Source organism: Cornus florida, unplaced genomic scaffold (genome assembly GCF_030987335.1).
Source record: "Cornus florida cultivar Cherokee Brave unplaced genomic scaffold, ASM3098733v1 CherokeeBrave_3.0.0_Hap2_Chr05, whole genome shotgun sequence".
Taxonomy (NCBI): domain Eukaryota; kingdom Viridiplantae; phylum Streptophyta; class Magnoliopsida; order Cornales; family Cornaceae; genus Cornus; species Cornus florida.
The window spans coordinates 117,093,126-117,116,108 of NW_026775575.1; the positions used below are offsets into that span (position 1 = coordinate 117,093,126).

The window sequence follows — 22,983 nt, forward strand, 5'->3', positions numbered from 1 at the left end:
CACGACAACATGTGGGAACCACCAACAAACCCCTGAACCGTAGACCCCCATCTGCATGCAAGGCCCAATCTTTCACTGTCTCACCACTAGAGATCAAAGCGTGGATGGCATCTAAGTCCGGGTCCTGTCTCTGTGACTCAATCACTCGTACAATAAAAGTAGGCTGAGCCACAAGACTAAATAAGAATGCCGACTCACTGCAAGCATCATCATCACAACACTGTAATCCCATCTCTGCCAGATCTTCAAGCATCTTCCACTTCCGAATAGCTAAACTGGCCAAAGTTCCACGAGATTTCCGGCTTAAGGCATCCGCTACTGAAGATACAAGAAATTCCTTTTCCCTTTCTCTCTCTAGAATTCCTGTATTTCAACCAAAAAATATCTCCTCCTTCTTTCCATTACTTCTCCTATTTATAGATATTTACAAATGTTGATGGACTGCTGGATCTAGGCCCGTTCCTCCATGAGTCCTGGTCATCTTTGGTGGGCTTATGCGCGTTCGGCCCATATGGCAGTGTCTTTCTATGGGCCTGACCCATCTGTACGGACTGAATGTCGCGTTTGCAAGTCATATCCGGCCCATGTCATCTCGGGCCTCCTTAACTGCCCCCATAATTACCCCTTGTTTAATAAGGGGGTAATTATTGAAGGCGTCTCATCATGATGTTGACGGCTCGAGAAACCCACATGGGGGAACGGACGGTCAGATCCAGAATCAATGCTCCGGGGCTCGATGAATTTCTCGCCTTCCTGACGCTTCGGCCCTCGGGTCCCCCTCGCCTTTATAAGGCTCTAGAATACCACTTCATGCCTTTTTACCGTCTCCATCATCAGTCAAATCTCTCTCTTTTTAGAACAGTGCTAAGCTTTTTCCGGTGAAATCCTTCAAGAGTCATTCTTCCAGCGGTCTTGCAGTGCTCTTTGTTGCTTTCTACCTCAGAGGTTAGTTTTGTTCCTTTTTACTTTCGGCAGGCTTCTTTTTACCCTTTTAGATCCTTCAAACACTTCCACCATGGTTGTAGATCTAGATGTTCTTCGTATGAGACTTAGACTTCCTAACAACATCCAAGTTAGGGTTTGCCCTAAGGATGTTAATATTATGACCGGCGCCGGCCTCCTTCCCGGCGAAGTTTTATTTTCAAACCTTCAACTGAATGTCGTTAGGTTCCCTCTGCACCCCTTCTTTAATTATGTCTTCAATAGACTAGGGATATCCCCCCTGCAGGTAAACCCTAATTTCTTTAGAATCATATCCGTTATGCTTTAGTTGATTCGTGACAGAAGTCTGGACCTTGACCTCATAGATCTTCTTCTGTGTTATAAGGTCAGTAAGATCCGAACTAACGAGCCCTTCTACCATCTCTACCCGATCGAGAAGATGTCCATATGTACGGACACAATCAAATCTGAAAAGGGTTGGAGGGATAACATCGTGGGCATTAGTGGGGCTTGGTCTTCGCCGGCTGCAGAGGATTACCCAATCCCGAGCGCCTTTGGTGTCTGTCCTGTTTCCTCATATAAGAAATTCAAATCTCACAAAAACGATTGCCCCTGCGAAACATGTGTTCCTCGCTTTTGTACTTTCTTATGCCGCTCCTTAGGAATACCTTGTGATGACTTGAGCTACAGTGTTTGCAGGGATAGGAGTAATTACTTGAAGAAATACGTTCTGAACGATATTCCTTCCTGCTCAGACCTCCTCACTTCAGACAACCTCCTAGCGCTCTCATCTCTCGGCTATACCATGAGCAGGCTTCAGATTCCCTCCTTCGGCAAGAAGAAAAATACTCCCCCAGCCACTTCTGCTGCTGGGGCAACCTCCTCTCCTGCATTAGCCTCTTCCTCGGCCACCATCTCTGACACCATCCCGAGCACGGTGGCTATTGACTCTGTTGTCAGCACCCCTGCTACCAACCCGAGCACATCTCCACAAATCACTACAGCCCCTACTGCCGCTGGGGGCGCTCGGGACAAAGAACGAGGCAAAAGGCCTCATCCTGACAGTGGAGTCGACCCTGAGGAGGAACCTCTCATAAGAAGGACTCGGGTCTCTGGGCCGGGTGCTCTCTTGCATCGCCAGGTCAGAGATCCTGCCCCCTCTGGGCCTATTGTAGCTGGTGCCTCTGCTTCTGCTTCAGCCTCCCCTTCTCTTCCCACTTTACCACCTTGGGCTCCTCGGTACACCTAAACGGATGGGACGTTCGTGAAGCCGAACGAGACCATACTAAAGGATGGCCAAACCGCCATGGCGTATTATAGGAGCATGTGGACACCGAAATACCTTGAGGCGGCAAAAGGTCTATCCCAGAAGGATGTGTTCACCCGCTTTCCCCAATCTGCCATGGAGGTGACTTTTATTTTCCAACTCATGAATCCTCTCATATTATTTGGTCTTGCCTTCGTCCGACCAGACTATCGGTTTGACCATTATTAATGTATATCTATGCAGACTTTGTTCGGAATGATGGCTATGCAGAAGCAGGTTGAAATGGGGAACGCCAGGGCTCGTAAGTTTTCTGACAGCTTGGAGGTGGCCAATAAGGAAAACGACCTTTTCGCCAGCAAGAATACCGAGGTATTGGCTCGGCTTGAAAAAACCGAAAAAGAAAGAGATGTCTTGAAGAAGGAGAACGACTCTCTTCAGGATGAGAAGGATGCCCTCCAGCTTGAAAAGAGCGTCTGGCAGACTGAGCGTGATTCAATCAGAGACGAAAAGGCAGAGCTCCAGCGCCTTCTGGGTGATGAACAGTCTGCTCGGATGGCTTTTGAGAAGAGAGCTCTGGACGAGCGTACTGCTCTGATTAATACCATCAGCAGAGTGAACGGTGGGATGCTGGCTCTTCATGCTCGGTTCTCAAGGGTCGGCGCTCTTAGATATGCTTAAGGATTCCGAGAAGGTTTCTCCGACCGAGTTCCGGATGAGGGACAGACCAGCTCAACTCCAGATGAGGTCGATAAGGATTTAGGAATTGACCCTCTGGGGGTCTATGTTGACCCAGAACCCACCGAAGTGGAGCATATATTTGATGAGTGCCAGGACATTGCTTCCTCTAGGATAACTACAGCTCCTCCTACCGCTCTGCCACTAACCGCTCCTCAATCGTCAACTGTGGTACCTCCCATAGCCACTGCTGACGGTAGCCCCTAGCAGAATGACTCTGTTATTCATCTTGATTCCCCACCTCGTGAGGGTGAGATGGCTGATGGGACCGAGGAGGCGGGTCGGCACAACCAGGAGGCTGTCGGTACTGAAGCAGCTAACTAGGGCTCCTCCGGACTCTTCGATTCCATACTTTTTTGTAACAATGTGACTTGAATATTTCATTTTTTGTAAATCCAATGCTTGTTATGAATGAGATGACAGAACTCTTTTTCTCTTTTTCCTTTGTGTTGCGCTCTGTTCAAACCCATTTTCAATATATATATACCTTTTCTCTCTTTTCTTTTATATTAACTTTGTCGTGTGCTTGTTTATGGCAAGTGATTGGCGTTCGGCTTGCGGTGCCAGCTGCCACTTATCTTGCTCAAGTGCCTGGCGCTCGGCTAGAATGCCACTTGCCACTTGGCTTTTTTCATTTTTTTTAGCAAGTGTCTGGCGTTCGGCTTATGGTGCCAGCTGCCACTTATCTTGCTTAAGTGCCTGGAGCTCGGCTAGAATGCCACTTGCCACTTGGTTTTTTTCATTTTTTAGCAAGTGTTTGGCGTTCGGCTTATGGTGCCAGATGCCACTTATCTTGCTTAAGTGCCTGGCGCTCGGCTAGAATGCCACTTGCCACTTGGCTTTTCATTTTTTAGCAAGTGTCTGGCGTTCGGCTTATGGTGCCAGCTGTCACTTATCTTGCTTAAGTGCCTGGCGCTCGGCTAGAATGCCACTTGCCACTTGGCTTTTCATTTTTTAGCAAGTGTCTAGCGTTCGGCTTATGGTGCCAGCTGCCACTTATCTTGCTTAAGTGCCTGGCGCTCGGCTAGAATGCCACTTGCCACTTGGCTTTTCATTTTTTAGCAAGTGTTTGGCGTTCGGCTTATGGTGCCAGCTGCCACTTATCTTGCTTAAGTGCCTGGCGCTCGGCTAGAATGCCACTTGCCACTTGACTTTTCATTTTTTTTTTTTTAGCAACCCATTGAAGAGGAAAGTTATTTTTATAAATTTTGGGAATTTGCACATTCATACGTACTTGATTGACAACAAACACCACCCAATAAAGCCGAAACTTAGCTTTTATTGGTAGTACCTCTTCAGAGACGTGGCATTCCAGGGCTTGCTGACCAACCTTCCCGCCATGGTTTCTAACGTATATGCCCCCTTGCCTATGACTTCTGCAATTCTGTATGGCCCTTCCCAGGGTGGCATCATTTTTTTGACTATCCCCACCTTTCTTTTCAGAACCAGATCGCCAGGGGCAAAATCTCTGTGTTTCACTCTTTTGTTGTGACTATTCGCCAATACTTGCTGGTATGATGCTAACCTTATTGCTGCAGCGTCCCTCCTTTCGTCTATCATATCGAGGTTCAATCTTAACATCTTGTCGTTCTGATCTCAACTCCATGCTAAGCTTCTGATAGTTGGGACCAAGTGCTCAACCGGTATAACCGCCTCGGTACCATATGCCATTGCAAATGGGCTCTCCCCAGTCGGCCGCCTTGGAGTGGTTCTGTAAGCCCATAGGACGTTCGGGAGCTCATCCAACCACTTCCCTTTATAGTCCTCCAGCTTCTTCTTAATGCAGGCGAAAATGGTTCTGTTTGTAATTTCTGCTTGCCCATTGGCCTGAGGATGACTTACTGCAGCCAACTTCTGGTTAATTTCATACTCCTCCAGCAACTCTCTTATTGCTTGCTGTTGAGGTTCGTGCCATTATCCATGACTATTGATCTTGGAACGCCGAAACGCAGATAATATTGTTCCAAATAAATCGTTTCACATGAGTCTGAGTCACGCTAGGATATGGTTCTGCTTCCACCCACTTAGTGAAGTAATCCGTGGCCAGTAACACATACTTGTTCTGAGCTCTTGCCGTTGGCAGAGGACCGACCACATCCATCCCCCATTGCGCGAAAGGCCATGGCGAGGCCATTACGTGCAATTCCTCAGGTGGTTGGTGGATCAATGGTCCATATCGTTGGCATTTATCGCACCTTCGAGAGAACTCCTCCGCATCTTTTGACATGTTCGGCCAGAAATACCCTTGTGTCATTGCTTTATGCGCTAACGATCTTCCCCCAGAATGATTGCCACACACACCTTCATGAATAGCTCGTAATACCTGCTGCGACTCTGCAGGGGTGACACACTTCAAATATGGGCCAGAGTAGGATCTTCTGTACAGCTGGTTATGCACGATGGCGTATTTTGCAGCATTCTTTTTGAGTATCCTAGCTTCATCCTTTTGCATAGGCAAAACGCCATCTCGAATATAAGTAATGATGGGGTCAATCCAACTTGGTTCATACGGTATGACGTTGACTTGCCAAGGGTCAGAGTCCAAAGGTTCTTCGAAAATAGATGGCTGGGTCAATATTCCTACTGGGATCACCCTCGCCAATGTTTCACCGGAACTCGAAGCACTACATGCTAACCTGTCCGCATCTGCGTTCTGTTCCCTCGGTAACTGTATGAATTCAATCTTTGCAAAGTCCTTGGCTTTATGCAGAACGGCAGAACGATATGCCTCCTTCATGTCATCCTTGGTCGCGTACTCACCATTTACCTGCCGAACAATCAACTGTGAGTCACTATAAACAGTCAAACTTCTGACCTGCAGCTCTCTGGCCAACTTTAACCCATTCAGCAACGCCTCGTATTCTGCTTCATTATTGGTGGCTCGGAACTCAAGTCTGAGTGCTTGACTCAAAGAAGTACCCTCTGGGGTTTGCAGTTTAACCCCAATTCCAGCCCCCATCTGGTTAGAGGAGCCATCCACATAAAGTTTCCAAGAGCCGCACCTGAGGTCTTCTTCCGTATCTTCAGAGTCACATTCTAGCAGGAAATCGGCTACCGCTTGTCCTTTGACAGCTATTCTCGGCTCATATGTTATGTCAAATGAACTTAACTCTATGGCCCACTTTGTCATTCTGCCCGAGAGTTCTGGCTTGTGCATAAGCACTCTGATTGGAAAAGTTGTTAGAACAGCTATAGGGTGGGATTCGAAATAATGCCTCAACTTTCTTTTTGCGTTTACCATTGCAAGTATCACCCGTTCGGCCTTCAAGTATTTTCGTTCTGCCTCGGTCATTGTTTTACTAACATAAAATACCGGGTGTTGCATGCCTTCCTTGCAACGAATCAAAACGGCACTTGTCGCAACACTAGATACTCCAAGATACAAAAATAACTTTTCTTCTGGATCCGGGGCTGACAGGACTGCTGGGTTCTACATATATTCCTTCAGATGGGTCAATGCTTGTCGTTGCTCATCTCCCCAGACCTGTCTTCCATGACTCCGAATCGTGTCAAAGAACGGCTTGCAGCGGTCTGACAATTTTGAAATGAATCGACTTAATGCAGCTATTCGTCCTGTGAGGGCTTGCACCTCTCTGATCGTCTTTGGTTTGGCATTCTTAATCAAAGCCTCTGCTTGAGCGGGGTTAACTTCGATGCCTCTGCGGTTGACCACGTGTCCCAAAAACTGACCGGAACTCACACCGAACGAGCACTTGGTTGGATTGAGTCTCATCCCATATCGCCTCAGCACATCAAATATATCTTGCAGATGTTTCAGATGATCATTCTTCTTCCTACTCTTTACCACCATATCATCAATATAGGCTTCCACGATCTTTCCTATTTGATCCTTGAAAATTTTGCTAACAAGTCTTTGATAAGTTGCTCCCGCGTTCTTTAGTCCGAAAGGCATAACTTTGTAGCAGTATGTCCCTCGCTCGGTTACAAAAGAAGTTTTTTCTTCATCTGCCGGGTCCATAGGGATCTGATTATAACTTGAATAAGCGTCCAGAAAGGTTAAGCGTTCATACCCGGTGGTAGCATCCACCATTTGATCAATCTTTGGCAGCGGGAAGCTATCCTTCGGACAGGCTTTGTTCAAATTGGTGAAATCAATGCATACTCGCCATTTCCCATTCTTCTTCTGCACGACAACGACGTTGGACAACCAATCAGGGTAGTGTACTTCTCTGATAAATCCCGCATCAAGCAGCCTATCAACTTCCTCGGCTATGATTTGGTTGCGTTCTGGAACAAATCTTCGTTGCTTCTGTTTTACTGGTTTGAAATTGGGATTGATATTCAAAGAATGACAGGATACGGAGGGATTAATTCCAGGCATGTCTAGGTGACTCCATGCAAATACATCGGCATTGTGAGACAAGAAGTCAGCTAGCTCTTGCCGCTCTTCCCTGGTCAGTCTTATTCCTACTCTGGTAGTTCGTTCTGGCCTGGACTGATCGATCTGCACATCCAGAAAGGGCTCTTCGGTCAAGTCAACTGACCCCTTCACCCTGTTCTGTTTGGGCGGAGGTTCCTGTAATTGCTATCTGGGGCTTATCGGTCGGACGGGCACCTTTCCTTTCCCAGCATACTTTAGTGTGACGGAATAGCACTCTTTGGCTGCAACCTGATCCCCACGAATGTCTATTACCTTATTTCCATCGGGTCCGAGGCACCTCATGACCTGATGCAAAGTTGAGGGTACTCCTTGGACTCTGTGAATCCATCCTCTTCCCATCAGGAGATTGTACGAGGGGTGAATCTCTACAACCACAAAAGTTTCCGTAAGAGTTCGTTCTGCAGCTTGAACTTCTACTTTCACCATTCCGACGGGCTCCACCCTCTTGCCATCGAATCCTAACAAGGGATTTCCAGTGGGCTTGAGCCTATCTAGTTTAATCTCGAGCCGATCGAATGTGTCCCTCGGCATGACATTCGCACTGCTCCCGGGATCGATCAGAACTCTGCGCACCAAGCAGTCCGCCACTGTCAAACTGACTACCAACGGGTCTTCATGGGGGATTTGAACACGCTGCAGGTCTGTCCTGTCGAACTTTATCTGTATCGATGTGATCTGCTGGTGTAGAGTATTCACACTGCTGACCCTTTTCTTCATCTGCGCCTGCCGTAGGCGCGCTCGGAGCAGCTCATCTGAAGCTTCGCTGGGCTCGGGTCGACCGTGGATAGCATTGATTATACGAACTGGTTGTGAATTATGGGAGCTTTGTTTATGGCTCCTTTTTACTTGTTCCATCGGTCGATTCTGCTCTGTCGCCGAGCCTTGAACATAACTCGCGAACTCCCCTCTAGCTATCAACATCTCCACTTGCCTTCTCAAATTCCTGCATTCATTAGTCTGATGACCGAAATCGGAATGGAAAGCACAATGTTTAATCTGATCCCTCTGTTCGAGGGGTTACCTAATTGGCAGTGGTGGATGAAACTTATCTTTGTTCTCCTGATATAGCCTCGCCAGAGTGACCTTCAGCGGAGTGATCAGCTCTTCCTCCCTGGACCTCTTTTCTGCCTTCCAGGAGGTCTGATGCTGCGGCTGAGCCTGCTTCTGCCTGATCTTTGCCTTGGACTTCTCCTCGGTCGACACGAGCGACGCTGTCCGAGCATTGGCTGCCTCCTCTTCTTCTAGGCACACAAAGCCGTCGGCTCTTTCATTGAGTTCATCCATAGTCGCCGGCGTGTTCACTACCAGACTGGTATGAAACGGAGTGCCACGTGTCATGGCTAACTTGAAGGCTTGAACTGCTGTAGAAGGGTGGCATTCGATCACCATACTCTTAGTGAGATTAAACCTGGTGAGAAAAGCCTGGAGACGTTCATCTTTGTGCTGTCTCATTGTGAATAGGCTTGAGATGTCCTTTGGCGGACGCTTGTTCCCATAGTACTGACTTATGAACCGATCGCACAGATCTCGGAAGCTACCAATGGAGCTCTTAGGCAAGTTCTTGAACCAGTTAAGCGCCGGTCCAGCTAGGCTTGTAGGGAAACATTTGCACATTAAAGCATCGTTTTTCGTATTCAGGGCCATCTTCAACTGGATATGGTACACATGATCGATCGGATCGGTTGTTCCGTCAAACAAAATAAATACTGGCATAGCAAACTTCCTTGGATGAGGGGCATTCAGGATCTTGTCAGTGAAAGGTGAATCAACCGTTCGAGCTGCGGATCGAAGCGCTTCATTCTCTCTTTGGCGCCCAGTGGTAGCTCTGTGGGCTACGGTTTTGCTCTCGGAACCGCGATGAGTGATTGTAGCCATGGAGGGCCGGTAGGACGGATCGAACGACCGTTCCTCTATGGGCTCTCTTTGCCAAGGCGACGCAACTTGGCGGCGATCAACCTCTATCACCTCCTCTCGGTTGAACCTTTCCCGATGCGGATCTAAGGTCATAGCTTCATTCTGTCTGATCTGCTCATGTCGCGGATCAACGTGAGTCGATCCTTCGTGATCCTCAACTCGACGAGCATTTGGCGGCAAATCACGGTGGAGAGCTGACTGACTGTTCTCGTCCTGCTCGCCTTGATGCGCGATATTAGATTGAACACCTCCCTCTCCGGCCGGAGGTGGACGCGAAACCGCGGGCATTTACTGATGTTACATTCCAGCTTTCAATTCTGCATTCTCTTTTTTGAGAGCCTCGATCAAGTTCATCAACTCCTCAAGCTTTGTTTACTGGACAGCCTCCATCGGATTAGAGCTTTCACCTATCATTATTCCTGAACGGAGTAAAGGCATTAATCTCAAGTTTGCGAGTAGATCCGAGCTTCGCGAGTGGGAATTTTTCAGATCTGGTTTCGAATTCTCCGAATTATGCTCACGGTTGACGAGATCTGAATTGTCCGAATTCTAAATCCGTCAGATCCTGCCACAATCGAACAACTCGTTGTTGCGTAGATCTGAAGCCACTTCTGCCAAAGCTTCAGGAACTAAAATTCCTCCAAAGTAGGTCACAATCGCTCAGATCTGGATCCAACTCCCAAAGATCGAGTCTCGATCCACCGAATTGGTCTGAATCCACGCGATATTAATCATTGATCAACCAATCTTCCATGCGTTCCCACAGACGGCGCCAATTGAAGATACAAGAAATTCCTTTTCCCTTTCTCTCTCTAGAATTCCTGTATTTCAACCAAAAAATATCTCCTCCTTCTTTCCATTACTTCTCCTATTTACAGATATTTACAAATGTTGATGGACTGCTGGATCTAGGCCCGTTCCTCCATGAGTCCTGGTCATCTTTGGTGGGCTTATGCGCGTTCGGCCCATATGGCAGTGTCTTTCTATGGGCCTGACCCATCTGTACGGACTGAATGTCGCGTTTGCAAGTCATATCCGGCCCATGTCATCTCGGGCCTCCTCAGCTACCACATTCGCCTTGCCCAGATGATACTGCAAGTCAAAATTGTAGTCCTCCAAGAATTCGACCCATCGCCTCTGTCTGTTGTTCAAGTCCTTTTGGGAGAAAAGGTACTTGAGACTTTTGTGATCTGAAAATACCTCGAATCTCTCACCATACAAGTAATGTCTCCAACACTTCAAGGCAAATACAACTGCCGCTAACTCCAGGTCATGAGTAAGGTAGTTGTACTCGTGAGTCTTCAACTGTCGAGACCCATAAGCCACTACTCTACCATCCTGCATCAACACACATCCCAACCCGTTACGTGAAGCATCACAATAGATCACATAACCCAAGCCACGCTCAGGTATCACCAACACTGGAGCTGTAGTCAATCTCGTCTTCAACTCCTGAAAAGATGAATCACAGGCCTCATTCCAGACAAACTTGACCCATTTCCGGGTCAAACGGGTCATAGGAGCTGCCAAATGGGAGAAATCCTTCACAAATCTCCGATAGTAACCCGCTAAACCAAGGAAACTGCGGATCTCAAACACATTCTTGGGTCGCTCCCAAGTCAAAACTGCTTCAACCTTTGATGGATCAACTGATACTCCACCTTCTGAAACAATATGCCCCAAAAACTTCACCTCCTATAGCCAAAACTCACATTTCTCGTATTTGGCATACAATCGGTGCTCCTGCAAAATCTGTAAAACAATACTCAAATGAACCTCGTGATCTTCCCGAGTCCGTGAGTACACAAGAATGCCATCCACGAAACTACCACAAACTGGTCCAAGTAATCGTGAAAGACGCGGTTCATCAAGTCCATGAATGCCACTGGCGCATTAGTCAAGCCAAAAGGCATAACAAGGAACTCATAGTGTCCATACCGTGTATGGAATGCTGTCTTCGGGATATCCTCATCCCTAACCCGCAACTGATAATAGCCAGACCTCAAGTCAATCTTCGAGAAACAACTGACTCCCCTCAACTGATCAAATAAATCATTTATCCTTGGCAAAGGATACTTGTTTTTTATGGTGGCATGATTCAACTTCCGATAATCAATGCACAATCTCAACGAACCATCTTTCTTCTTAGCAAACAAGATCGGTGCGCCCCACGGTGACACACTCGGTCGGATGAAACCTTTCATCCTCAAATCATCAAGCTGCCTCTTCAATTCTTCCAATTCAACTGGTGCCATACGATACGGTGCCATAGAAATCGGTGCAGTACCATGCATCAAATCAATAGTGAACTCCACTTCTCGGTGTGGAGGCAACTCTGTCAAATCTTCTGGAAAAACATCCAAGAAGTCACAAACAATCGCCGGATAAACTTCTCCCACGACATCATCTTCTTCGGCTAGAAGACTAGCTAAGAAATAATCACCATGACTTCGTCCACGAACTCCATAAAACGATGAAATATGGGAATCACTCCAATTTCCCACGAAAAAGAAACAGTCTCCCTCGGGAGTGCAAACTGTAACCCTTCCTCTGTAACAGTCGATCGTGGCATGAAATGAAGCCAACCAATCCATCACGAGAATGACATCAAAGCTATTCATCTCCAGGAGGATAAGGTCAAACACAAAGGTCCGCGCAGCTATCACAATGGAGCAATCCCGCACAACTCGGCTCAATGACACTGAAACCCCAACTGGCGTATCAACACATAACGCCCGATCCATGAAACTAACCTCTAACCCCGATGCAAGTGCAAATGATGATGAAATGAAAGAGTGAGATGCACCAGAGTCAAACAAAACACGGGCCCAACAACCAAACACTGGAAATATACCTTGAAGAACTGACGGTCCAGAAGATGCATCGGTCTGTGCCAGTGCAAAAACACGTCCCTGTGGTACCTGTGCCTAAGGACTGCCAACCTGAACACCTGACTGCTGCACTGACATAGTAGGAGTATCCCTCCTAACTGATCGTGAACCCTGTGAAGACATAGTAGGCTGTGGTGGTGGTGGTCTGAAACCTGACTGAACAGTAGCCGATTGTGACGGCCTCTGCTGTGACCCTCTGCCACTAATGGTGCCTGCTCTCTGACTCGGACAATCACGAATCAAGTGACCCTGCTGGCCACACCCATAACAAGCCTTCGGAGCTGACGAAACTGAAGACGATCTCATCGGACAACTGGACTTGTAATGTCCGGGCTGCTGACACTGATAACAAACAACTGCACTCCTGTCAGGTCCAACTGGCATAGGAGTGGTAGGAGCAGATCTTGTAGACTGTTGCCCCTGAAACTGAGATGGACTGCCCCTGTTCCTTTTCCAAGAAGATCCCTCTGAGGATGGCCCTGCACCCCTCTTTTGCTTCAATTGCTCTCTTCTTGCATCCTTCTCTCTATTGTCAGCCTCCAGCATTAAAGCCCTTTCCACTGCTTCAGAGTAAACCTTAATAAACTTTGCCGTGATCAACGGCCTCATTCGATCATTAAGACCCGAGACAAACTTCCGAGTCTTGTTAGCTTCATCTCTCACCACTTCTGGAGCAAAACGGGAGAGTGAGGTGAACTTGTTCTCATACTCCGCCACTGACATGTTCCCTTGAATAAGATTATGAAACTGGTCTTGTAACTCCCATCTTTTGGAAAGCGGAAAGTACTTCTCATAAAACAGTTCCTTGAACCTGTCCCAACTCATCTCTTCAATCTTGTACTGGTTAGTGATCGACTTCCACCAAACCTTGGCATCCATAGCAAACTTGTAAGTTGCTAGGATGATCTTCAAGTGATCCTCTGTCACATCCATTGAGGTCAACTGAGTTTCGACTTGATCCATGTAGTTGTCAGCTACCATTGGGTCCGCACCGCCCTCAAACATAACCGGCATCAGCTGAGAAAACCCCTTAATGATCTTGAGACGCTTCTGAGCTGGAGTCTCGTTAACTCGAACTGTAGGTTGTGGTACCAACTGCGGCTGAGCAACAATAGTTGCTCTCACGGCATTTTGCAACAATCGATTCAACTCTAGTGCCACAGAACCTTCACCCACCTCTACGGGTACAGGTGTTTCAACATTCTCTCTTCTTGGGGGAACAGCTCTTGGGGGAATCAAGTCCCTAAGAAGCATGTTCTCATCAACTGGCTCCACCGGATTGGAGCTAGAGCTCTCACCAATATCGCTCCTTGTTGGCCTAGGGCCAACTTCTCTAGGTTCCTCACGCCGTGACATCGTGCTATAAAACGAGAAAACGATTCAGAAACATGACACTAAGGTCCACTGTGGACGACTCAACAAGAATTAATACCGTACAACACTTAGCATGCAAGACTATGTAAGAAACATTTTAACATAAACAAGTAAGCAAGTAAGCACATAGGCAGTTAAGCATACTCATTTAAATAAGATACCACGTAACAAATAGTCAAGTAAACAATACAAACAACATCCCATGCGACTCTATGTAGGTCTCTACCCGTCGTCCTAAAGGTTTTCGAACCTTTACTCTGATACCAAATTTGTAACGATTTTTCTAAAAAAAAATTCGGCATAACCTCCCCTAAAAATGGACCTACCGCAACCTGTTTAAATGCATATTTAACCTGTCATGCAACTAATTTCCGAATTCACGGCAACAAAAGATAATGATACAACCTACTAATCTAGACAATGCGTCAAGCTAGGATTATCCTTCTATTCATCAACAAGTTACATATCATCAAGTTCGCATCCCATATGTCATCAAGTATCATAAGTGTATTACATGATCATGGTTCTTCAAAAGAAATTTACATCATTACACTTTTGGAATTTTACAAAAAATGAGGGATGAACAAAGGAGTAGTCTATTACAAAATAACAAGGAAAATGCTCCTCTAGCAACTTTCAAAGTTGGGGTGGATTGTCGTCCACCGGTTCTTTTCCAAGACCTGAAAAAAAATATATAGATATAGGGGTGAGCATATAGCTCAGCAGAGACACTTAAGACACAAATCTTGTGTCCTTGTGAATTCAAGCAAAGCATAGGCCAATGGGAGATAGGGATCATACAACGTAGGGGATCAAATACAACATACAATTCAATTCCAATTATAAACAATGCAATGCATGTCAATGACACTCCCCATTTTCATTCTCAAAACCATCACTTTCAAACGTTAATACAGCCCGCCCTTTGGTAACCCCGCCGCGACACGAGAGAAGGATTGGCTAGTGTCCTTGACCCTTGGTAACCCCGCGGCGTCATTATGGGACCCAGCTAGCTCAACCACACTAGGGCGACTCCCTAGTCCCCTCTAGGCTATATTAACCTCCGGCCCGTTGGTAACCTCGCAGCGACCGGGTTTCGCATAAAATCATTTCATCAAAAACACTTTCCCGAAATTTCCCCCTTTTGAAGTAAATCAATTCTTTCCCTTTTCCTGCCCAATGTTAATGCATGAATACCTCAATGACATACACAAGTTCATCATTCCATACTTTATCCAATTTAAGCAACATGGCATAATTCGCAAGAATAATCAAGAAAGTCATAACATGCTTATATATAACAAGTTCTAGCACAATGAACATATATAATCAAGTCCTAAACATGCTTCACATAGAACCATCAACAAATATAGTCACACAACTAACATATATGCATACATATCAACAATTCTCTAGATTTTAAACAGCTAATCAAATTAAACAACAATTAGAGGTAATTAACTCACTAAGGTACAAGATTTCATGAATTAAGGACCCCTACCTCAAGATTGCACCAAAACCCTAGAAAATGGGTCCTTAAATTCGAGCTCCAATGAAGACTCAAAACTGGAAATTGATGGTATGTATGTATAGAGCTTGACACGAGCTTCGTTTTGCCTTAAACGGAACCTAATTCCAACAAAAAATGAGTGAGAAATCTAACCTCAAAGTTGAAACCAAAAAATAAGATAAATATGAGCTTACGGGTTGAGAGAGAGATGCACGAAGAGAGAGAAAGGGAATCAGGAAAATGAGACCAACTTTATGGTCTTGACCCTTTTCTAAAGTGCCTTGTGGGCCCCACCATTAAATTATTTTTCTTTTACTTTTATATTACACTACACACACACAATAAATACACAGACATCACATTTTTTTTTTTTTTTTTTAACATGAAATTATAATGTGCTTAATATGTCGAAGGTTGGAAGTTTCAGCTCTTCCAAGTTCCAACAAACTCAAATCTCTGGAAAGGTTGACTCCATATTTTTCAAAACTTTCATTCGACGTAATTATAAGGTAATTTACTACTGCACTTTTTATTTTATTTTTCTGGTCCGTATAAAAAAGTGTAGGAAAAATGTTGCATATGCCAGACCTAGTTTGGGCTGACGGCTGATTTATGATCGGACCAAAGGACACATTCTGGCCTATAGCAGATAGCAGACCCGGCCTGGAACAAAATACTTGTTTTATACCTTGTCGTGGCCCTGAGTCCAGTGGGTCAGACCCAGGAAATAACCGCTACAAGAATATATTTTCATCTCTCTGAGTCAGGACTCCACGGGGGAGAGAGATTTTTGGATTTTTCGATTCCCGAATTCTCTGGTGCGAGTCGCAAAACATTTCTCATAAGCAAATCAGAGATCAGGTATGAGCTCTTATTTATACTCTATAATTATCGTTGATTATCGATATCTGATATGTTATGTTTTAGACCTAACACTGTTTGGTTGCTTGGAAAAGTGAGGAAAACAAAAAAGTTCTTGTTTTTGTTTCGATTTCCTACATTTTCTCGTAATTGGAGTGCAATTGTTTGATTCACCATTACTGAGGTTTTTTTTCTATGAGTCTAAGAAGAAATAAGGCTTATGTTCAATTTATTTGACTTGTTTATTTTGCTTGTGTTAGTTCAATGGGGAAGATGTTGCCTTTAATGTTTATCATGGACACATTTAGTTTGTAATTAGTATGTATGTATGAATGTAGATATTTTATGTGTGGATTTAAGGTTTATAGATTTTAATTTTAATTTCAATTTCAAATCTTTTGGTGCCTAAAGCAACACAATTGTGGATTTCTATAATGCCAATTGCAGTATCATGGTCCCAATTAGATTTTGTTCAAAAACAGATTTATATTATTTCTGCCAGTTTCTTCGGCTCAATTAGGTCATCATGGGAGCTCGAGAGTGTAAGAAAGTTGTGAATTTTGTGATGTGACTTTTTGGTCACTTTTAAGAATCAAAACCAAATTCCTCGCATTGTTTTCTGAATGTTTTCCTGCAGATTCCACATGAAATTCAATCTGTAGAAGATGCACAGTGCACCTTGTATTCAGTCTCCCCCATCATGATTTGTCATGCTAAGTTAATGAAGTTATGGTGACCAAATACATGTGCTAGTTTTGGGATTCATTGCATGTTACATACTTCACCTGAGCCATTTAATGGTCTGCGCTTCCAACATTATATTTCCTTTTTATTTTATTTTTTATTTTTTTAAGGTTTTACATTCATCCAAAAGAATTTCAACAGTATACACAGTGGGCTAGTAGCTCTTATTTCTCTTCAATTTAATGATTTCAGATCCTTTATGTTGCAAACAAAGTGAGCTAGAACCAAATTGTCATCGTGCTGGGAAGTTTTGGTTTCTATATATATATACATCATAGTGAAAATGGATGCGAAAGCTTTAGCGAAATCGAAGAGAGCTCATTCTCAACACCTCAGTAAGAAGCATAATCCAACTCATACACCCAAAGTGACATCTGGTGGGGCTGTTGGAACCGGAAGTGCAAATAAGCCATTGGGAAAGCAAGTTAGAGGCAAATCCTCCCGACAGTCTCAGGGTTCTAGTGCACTACCCTCAAATTGGGATCGTTATGAGGAAGAGTATGAGTTGGGTTCAGAAGGTCAATCCAGTGATAGCATGAGTCAAGCAACTGACATTATTGTGCCAAAGAGTAAAGGGGCAGACTTTGCTTACCTGATTTCTGAAGCTAAGTCTCAATCTCAAACAAATATCACTTTAGAGAGCTTTCCATCACTCGATGATGTTCTAACTGGTGTGTACTTTCTCCTTCCTAATTTAGCCGTAGTTGTTTGAGTCATTTATCTCATTTTAGCGAAGTTTAGCTGAGGCATAGAAGTTGTAGATTAATATCGGCTTGATCTGCTATAAGTGATTGGTTTGTTATTGATTTTTTAATTGTCATTTGATACATAATTTTTTCTTTAAGAAATTATCCAACTTCTGTATGCCAAAATATTTAACTTCTCTATGTCATAATACTCTCTTTATTAATCTGCCATTGTCCACGAGGAAATCAGTTGATGATGAGAACGTTGATATGTATCTATTTTGAATTTCAATCATCTCATATGACTTGCCAGTTTTGGCAGAACTGCGTCCACCCTCGATCCTGATGGCTACGTTTATTATAAGTCATTGAGAAAAATCTGGGTTTTGAAATTAACTTCTACTTGTTTATTGTTCGTCTTGAATGTTAATACATCACCATTTTCAGTGGTGTGGCATCTTTACTTATGCTCCATAATCGTGATTTTTCTGCCTTAGTACTTATAACATACTTCTTCTTTTTCCTTTTGTAAATAGTGGTATTTGTGTTCCCATTTTTCCTGTTGTCTCATCCTTTCATGGTGATGGCCTGGTAGGAGAAAGAGGAGGGTCTTTGTGGTTGAACCAGTTCCTTCAATCTTTACCGAAGTTTTGCTTCAGCTTTTTCCTAATGTTTTCTTTTTTCTTCATCATAAAATATCTGTTGGATATATTATGCCTGCATAACTATTTTTTAAGATGTAATTTATCCTGCAGTATTGACATATACAAAGTATAGCACATGACTTTTAAATCTGGATTCATATATAATGACAACACCAGGATCAGATTGTACATTCCTTCACCACTTGGTCAGCATATACTTTTCCACAGTTTTGAGTTGTTATCCTGTACAACATAATTATTAGTAAATCTGATGACACCTTTGACATTGTTATCAGTCCTTTATATTACCGAGTTGGTATCTTTTCCCAGCATTTTTTGTTCTTGAACTGTTGCAAGGGCTGTAACTGATGCAAGCAGATTGCAAAAAACTTGATACGAAAGTTCTGATATGAAATATGATCTAGGATTTGACTTCAATTTTTCTTAGACTTCAACCAGGGAGTAGAGTCTCTGCTTTCTGTCAAGGGACAAAGCCTTCTGTCATGGATGGGAGATGATAATTTTATTGTAGAAGATAGAGCAACTGCAACTCATGAGGTATCTCATCATTTCTTATTCATTATGTTTTTATGTTGAATGAGACTAAAATTATGCAAAAGAGACAAGGATAAAGGATAAGTCTAAGTTACCATTCTCAAATATACCAAATCATTTGTTTATGCATTGTTTCCCCCAACCCCGCCCGCGTAAAGTTAAGTGTAAGAGACTGTTAATGCATTGTTGATCCAGTGTATTGAATATATTTTGTATGCTCATATATAGAAGTTCTACCACTGTGGTTTATATCTTTTGTTTGTCATTTTCAACATATGTAGGAAATTTTCATTTCTTCTTTTGCCACCATTGTAGTTTTTGTGCTGGTTCCAGGTTTTTTTTTTTTTTTTTCTTTTTTTTTTTTTCTTTTTTTTTCTCTTTCCTTTATTTTTTTGACAAAGTGCTAGCTCCATATTTTGAACCTTTGATTTCATTTGTTAGTGTTGTTGTTCAATTATAATCAACATGAGATAATTGCTTCCTTCTCCTAATCATAAAACCACCCTAATAATTCGTGTTAATATTCATGATGAAACTAAGTGGAAATTGAAATTAGAATCGCACCAACAGGCCAGAGGCCTAGTGGTACCAGGCCCCTACTTCCCAAAGGGAGGTCAAGGGTTCATGTGTGTGTGAGTACCAACTAAGAAAAAACAAAATTAGAATCGCCATTTGCAGCAGTGGAGTCTTTTCAATACATCGCTAATTCAATATTTAATACATAAACTAAAAGTTGATGTTAAGCGGTGGTTGATGTAAAAACATAGAATTGTACACTTTCTTGGTATGTTGATAATTGGGGAATAGATAGGTCCCTGAGTGCAACAAATATTATCATGAGTGATGATAAGAAGAAATGGAGACTGGATGGTGGTATGGTTATGTGAGGATTTTTTGGTAAGGTGGTTGGTTATTTGAGGTCCTTTAGGAATTCTTCCATTAAGTGAGCCACTTTCTGCTTTGCTTTGGTTTATTTATTTGTTTATTCCTAAATGGTTTGGTTTACTTGTATGTTCTTGCAGGCGTCATTTCTCTCCCTGAATCTGCACTCTCTCGCCGAACAACTTGCAAAAGTAGATCTATCACAAAGGCTTTTCATTGAAGCAGATTTATTACCTCCAGAGCTGGTATATATAATTAGCTGCTTTGTAGCTTGCATTTACCATCTCTGATAAATGTAATGCTAAATTAGAAGTCAGGGATAAATCCATTTTCATAGCATCCAGTGCTTTCTGAGTCTGGAGTTCATTATTAAATATCCTTTGAGATGTCATAGTAGCTCCCCCATCAATCTTCTAGTTCCAAATTATGCTAGCTTAACTTGGTCACTGTTTTGAGTCTATATTACAGTTTGGACTTCCGTTTAATTATTTGGTTTGAAATGGAGTGTGGTCAGATCTTAAAGTTTCCGTGAAAGATGCTTCAATTTATTTATTCTGTGTTTGCACTTATTTCTTATCATAATTTCAATTCTTAAAAGTTTGAAATTTCTACTTATCTCATTCTATGTGTTTTAAATTTGTTTCCACTCATCTTTTATGCTCTATATGACAGTGTTCTGAGTTACAAGAAAGCAACACTCAGGAATCTGACCAGGATCAAGCAACATATGGAAGTGAAGCGGTTAAGAAAGATTATGGGGAACCAACCTCTCATGGTCTTTCACAAGGGGATAAGAATGTGCATCAATATGAGGTTTCGTCATCTCAGACCACCATTACAATTACCAGCACCAGCAGAATCCATCCAGTTCCAATCTCTGCTAATAAAGGGTCAAAGTTCACGAATCAAGTCAAGGATGATCTCCAGCAATTTGATGGAACTGGTAAAAGCACCAAACAGGAGTCTGTTACAAAAGTCAACGTGAATTCTGATGCAAACCCAAAGAATCAACAATCTCGGTTTGAGGCAGCAGATGCAGAAGCAGAACTGGACATGCTTCTTGACTCATTTAATGAAACAAAGTTATTTGATTCCTCTGGCTTCCCAGGGAAGTCTGGTTACACATCTGATGTGCCACTAGAAGGAACTTCCACTTCATTGTTAGTCGGAAGTTCATCTGTTCATTTGGCTTCTGTTGAACCTTTGAAGCAAGGCTCAGATTTATCAAAATCTGCATTAGTGACCAACGACCTTGACGGTGCCATTGATGACCTAGTCAATATAACATCAAATCTGAAGAACCAAAATGGTGCACCACGTTCCCATGAGGTAATGGCTGCCTCTATTGATATAAAATCTTCTGCTGCTGCTGCTGTTTCCAAATCCAATGTATTAGATGATTTTGATTCATGGTTAGATACAATTTAATTGTCAGTAAGCTAAAGAATTTTGGCCAAGAAACTAAATGTGTTGTGCTTCAACTTGTATAAGTAGGTGAAAGAATAGTGTTGCGAAGGAAATATTACTTTTAATGTGGCTTCCTGTGATTTTTATTAAATCTCCTTAACAAATTGTAAATTTGAAAAAATTGTATACCAATATATATATAAAGCACACTCATGCACAGTCACGCATCTCATTAACAAATTGTAAATTTGAAAAAAAAAAAAATTAACAAAAACGATGTAATTTGGTTTTGTATTGATAGAAATTTGTCTAGACTTTAAACAAGAAATTAAGGGTCAAATTTTGTTTCCTATGATAGGATTTGTAATGAAGCTAGCCATTGTCAGCTAAAGCCACAAGGCCCCAGCTTCTTTCAATACGGGAGTTAACTCTCCGGTAATATGAGTGGCCATAATCCGATCCAGCCCTCCAAACAACCGTCCTCCGATGTACACAGCCGGAAACTGCAACCGGCTATCACCTGCACCAATTGTATCCTCCAACTTGTGGACAACACTGGCCTCATCTTCTTCATCGACCTCGTACACCGCTGGGTTGACGCCGAGACCCTGAAGCAAACGTTTGACTACGTGACTCATGCAACACCCACGCATACCGAACACTATGACGGCATTGTCTGATAACATTTTCTTAACATGATCGTTTGATCCTTCAATCACTTCAGTGCTGTTCCCTGTTTTAGTATCGTTGTAATTCATGAGCTGTAATATGCCGTTAGAGTTTGGTGTGGGGCTTGGAAGCCACATCTTGTAAGGGAGTGCCTCTTGCATTGTGGAGAGAGAGAGCTAGAGAGAGAGGGGTGTATAATGGTTACGGAATGTGGCGGGCTTGGCTCTTGGGATGTATATATGTGCATATATAGATAGAGGTGATATTGTGCGTGTGTGCATATATATATATATATATATATAATTGGAGATGGTGGTGGAGGACAAAAGTCACAAAAGGAAGGTACGTGATGAGTGGTTGGAAGACTTTTGGCGTCAACGCATGCAATTACGCTTTCTTACGCGTTACACATGTTGGGGCTTACCATTTAAATATTTTAAATGTCACCTTGATATTTATTCTAAAATTTTCCCACTATTGGATACCCGATGCCTACTTCACACTTCATAGTTCATACATAAGACTTGTCTCTCCCTCCCTCTCTCTCACTCATTTACTTTTGTTGATTAAAACGGATGATGAAATAGATATACAGAATAATGATTTAAGGCAACATATATGGTATAAAGCATAGATAGAAGAGGTCTCTCATGATAGGTACGTTGTTACAACCATGATTAACCACGCAAAAATAAATAAATAAATAAATATTAAAAAACCCTCTTGCATCGGGTGAATGTATTTGGGTTTTTCAATTTCGAAAAATAGAATTGAAGGAAATAAATGAGCGTAATCTAATTCTTTACTATATGCTGCCAAACAACGCCTAGTTTGATATCCTTCGACATTGTAAATATACATTATATATATATATTCCCTCCGTCTCTTTTTTGTGAGTCACAGTTTACGAAACGGACAACAAAAAAGAGACGGAGGGAGTATATAACTTCGACATAACAGCCAGTAGCAAAGAAGAAAGGCCGCTATTAATTGATTGTGTAGCGTGTAGTCAAAGAAGGCAGCAGTACGCCACAATTAATTCCAACACCACCACATCCTCATTTGCAATATGATATGAATGCCTCCTACTGAGGTGCAGAATGACTCTAAATAGTATATACATTCTGCAGTAGCTGAGTGATTGTAACTTTGAGTTATACTAGTATATGATATCCTCTTATGTAATGTACTCCTAACGTATGCATGGCTAAAGATGAAGGAATTCTTAGATGGATGATGAAGAAGAAAACAGTAAAGACGAGAAAGTAATGTCACAAAAATTCAAATGTTACCGACCAATGAATGCACTATTGGAAGCATATGAAGCTCTAATAAATCCCCTACAATTGAACTATAGTGCTTTGTAACTTGGACACCCTTTTTTAATTCAAAATAACTGTATCTATATTAGATAAATACAAAGTACTCTGCTGAAACTTGCATCAAGAGTACCATATGGAAAACTGTTCTAGGCCATTATCATGCTTGTAATCAATATCC

General features: G+C 42.9%; 2 protein-coding genes across 4 annotated transcripts; one reads left to right on the top strand and one right to left on the bottom strand.

Annotated features, from left to right (window-relative positions):
* Window positions 1-15,740: 15,740 nt before the first annotated feature.
* Window positions 15,741-21,292, top strand: LOC132308924 (protein ECERIFERUM 16). 3 transcript variants are annotated; one of them, XM_059807225.1, is made up of 6 exons: window positions 15,741-15,896; window positions 16,833-17,311; window positions 18,419-18,528; window positions 19,548-19,652; window positions 20,080-20,736; window positions 21,173-21,292. In XM_059807225.1, the coding sequence occupies exons 2-6, from the start codon at window positions 16,924-16,926 to the stop codon at window positions 21,179-21,181; spliced, it is 1,269 nt and encodes a 422-aa protein (XP_059663208.1). In that variant the 5' UTR covers window positions 15,741-15,896; window positions 16,833-16,923; the 3' UTR covers window positions 21,182-21,292. The 3 variants fall into 3 exon arrangements, with proteins under 3 accessions (XP_059663208.1, XP_059663206.1, XP_059663207.1); XM_059807224.1 differs by lacking the exon at window positions 21,173-21,292 and adding an exon at window positions 16,534-16,696 and having other exon boundaries at window positions 15,751-15,896; window positions 20,080-20,965; XM_059807223.1 differs by lacking the exon at window positions 21,173-21,292 and having other exon boundaries at window positions 20,080-20,965.
* LOC132308925 (glutaredoxin-C9-like) lies at window positions 21,079-21,739 on the bottom strand. The gene has a single exon (XM_059807226.1). It carries the CDS (start codon window positions 21,642-21,644, stop codon window positions 21,201-21,203), a length of 444 nt encoding a protein of 147 aa, XP_059663209.1. The 5' UTR covers window positions 21,645-21,739; the 3' UTR covers window positions 21,079-21,200.
* Window positions 21,740-22,983: the final 1,244 nt, after the last annotated feature.

What these genes read in the sequence shown, in the direction of transcription:
- LOC132308924 (XM_059807223.1), top strand. Translation starts at nt 16,924, where the DNA reads ATGGATGCGAAAGCTTTAGCGAAATCGAAGAGAGCTCATTCTCAACAC. An exon ending in GAGCAACTGCAACTCATGAG is followed by an intron (nt 18,529 to 19,547) that starts GTATCTCATCAT and finishes ATGTTCTTGCAG; the next exon opens with GCGTCATTTCTCTCCCTGAA. An exon ending in ATTTATTACCTCCAGAGCTG is followed by an intron (nt 19,653 to 20,079) that starts GTATATATAATT and finishes TCTATATGACAG; the next exon opens with TGTTCTGAGTTACAAGAAAG.
- LOC132308925 (XM_059807226.1), bottom strand. Translation starts at nt 21,644, where the DNA reads ATGCAAGAGGCACTCCCTTACAAGATGTGGCTTCCAAGCCCCACACCA.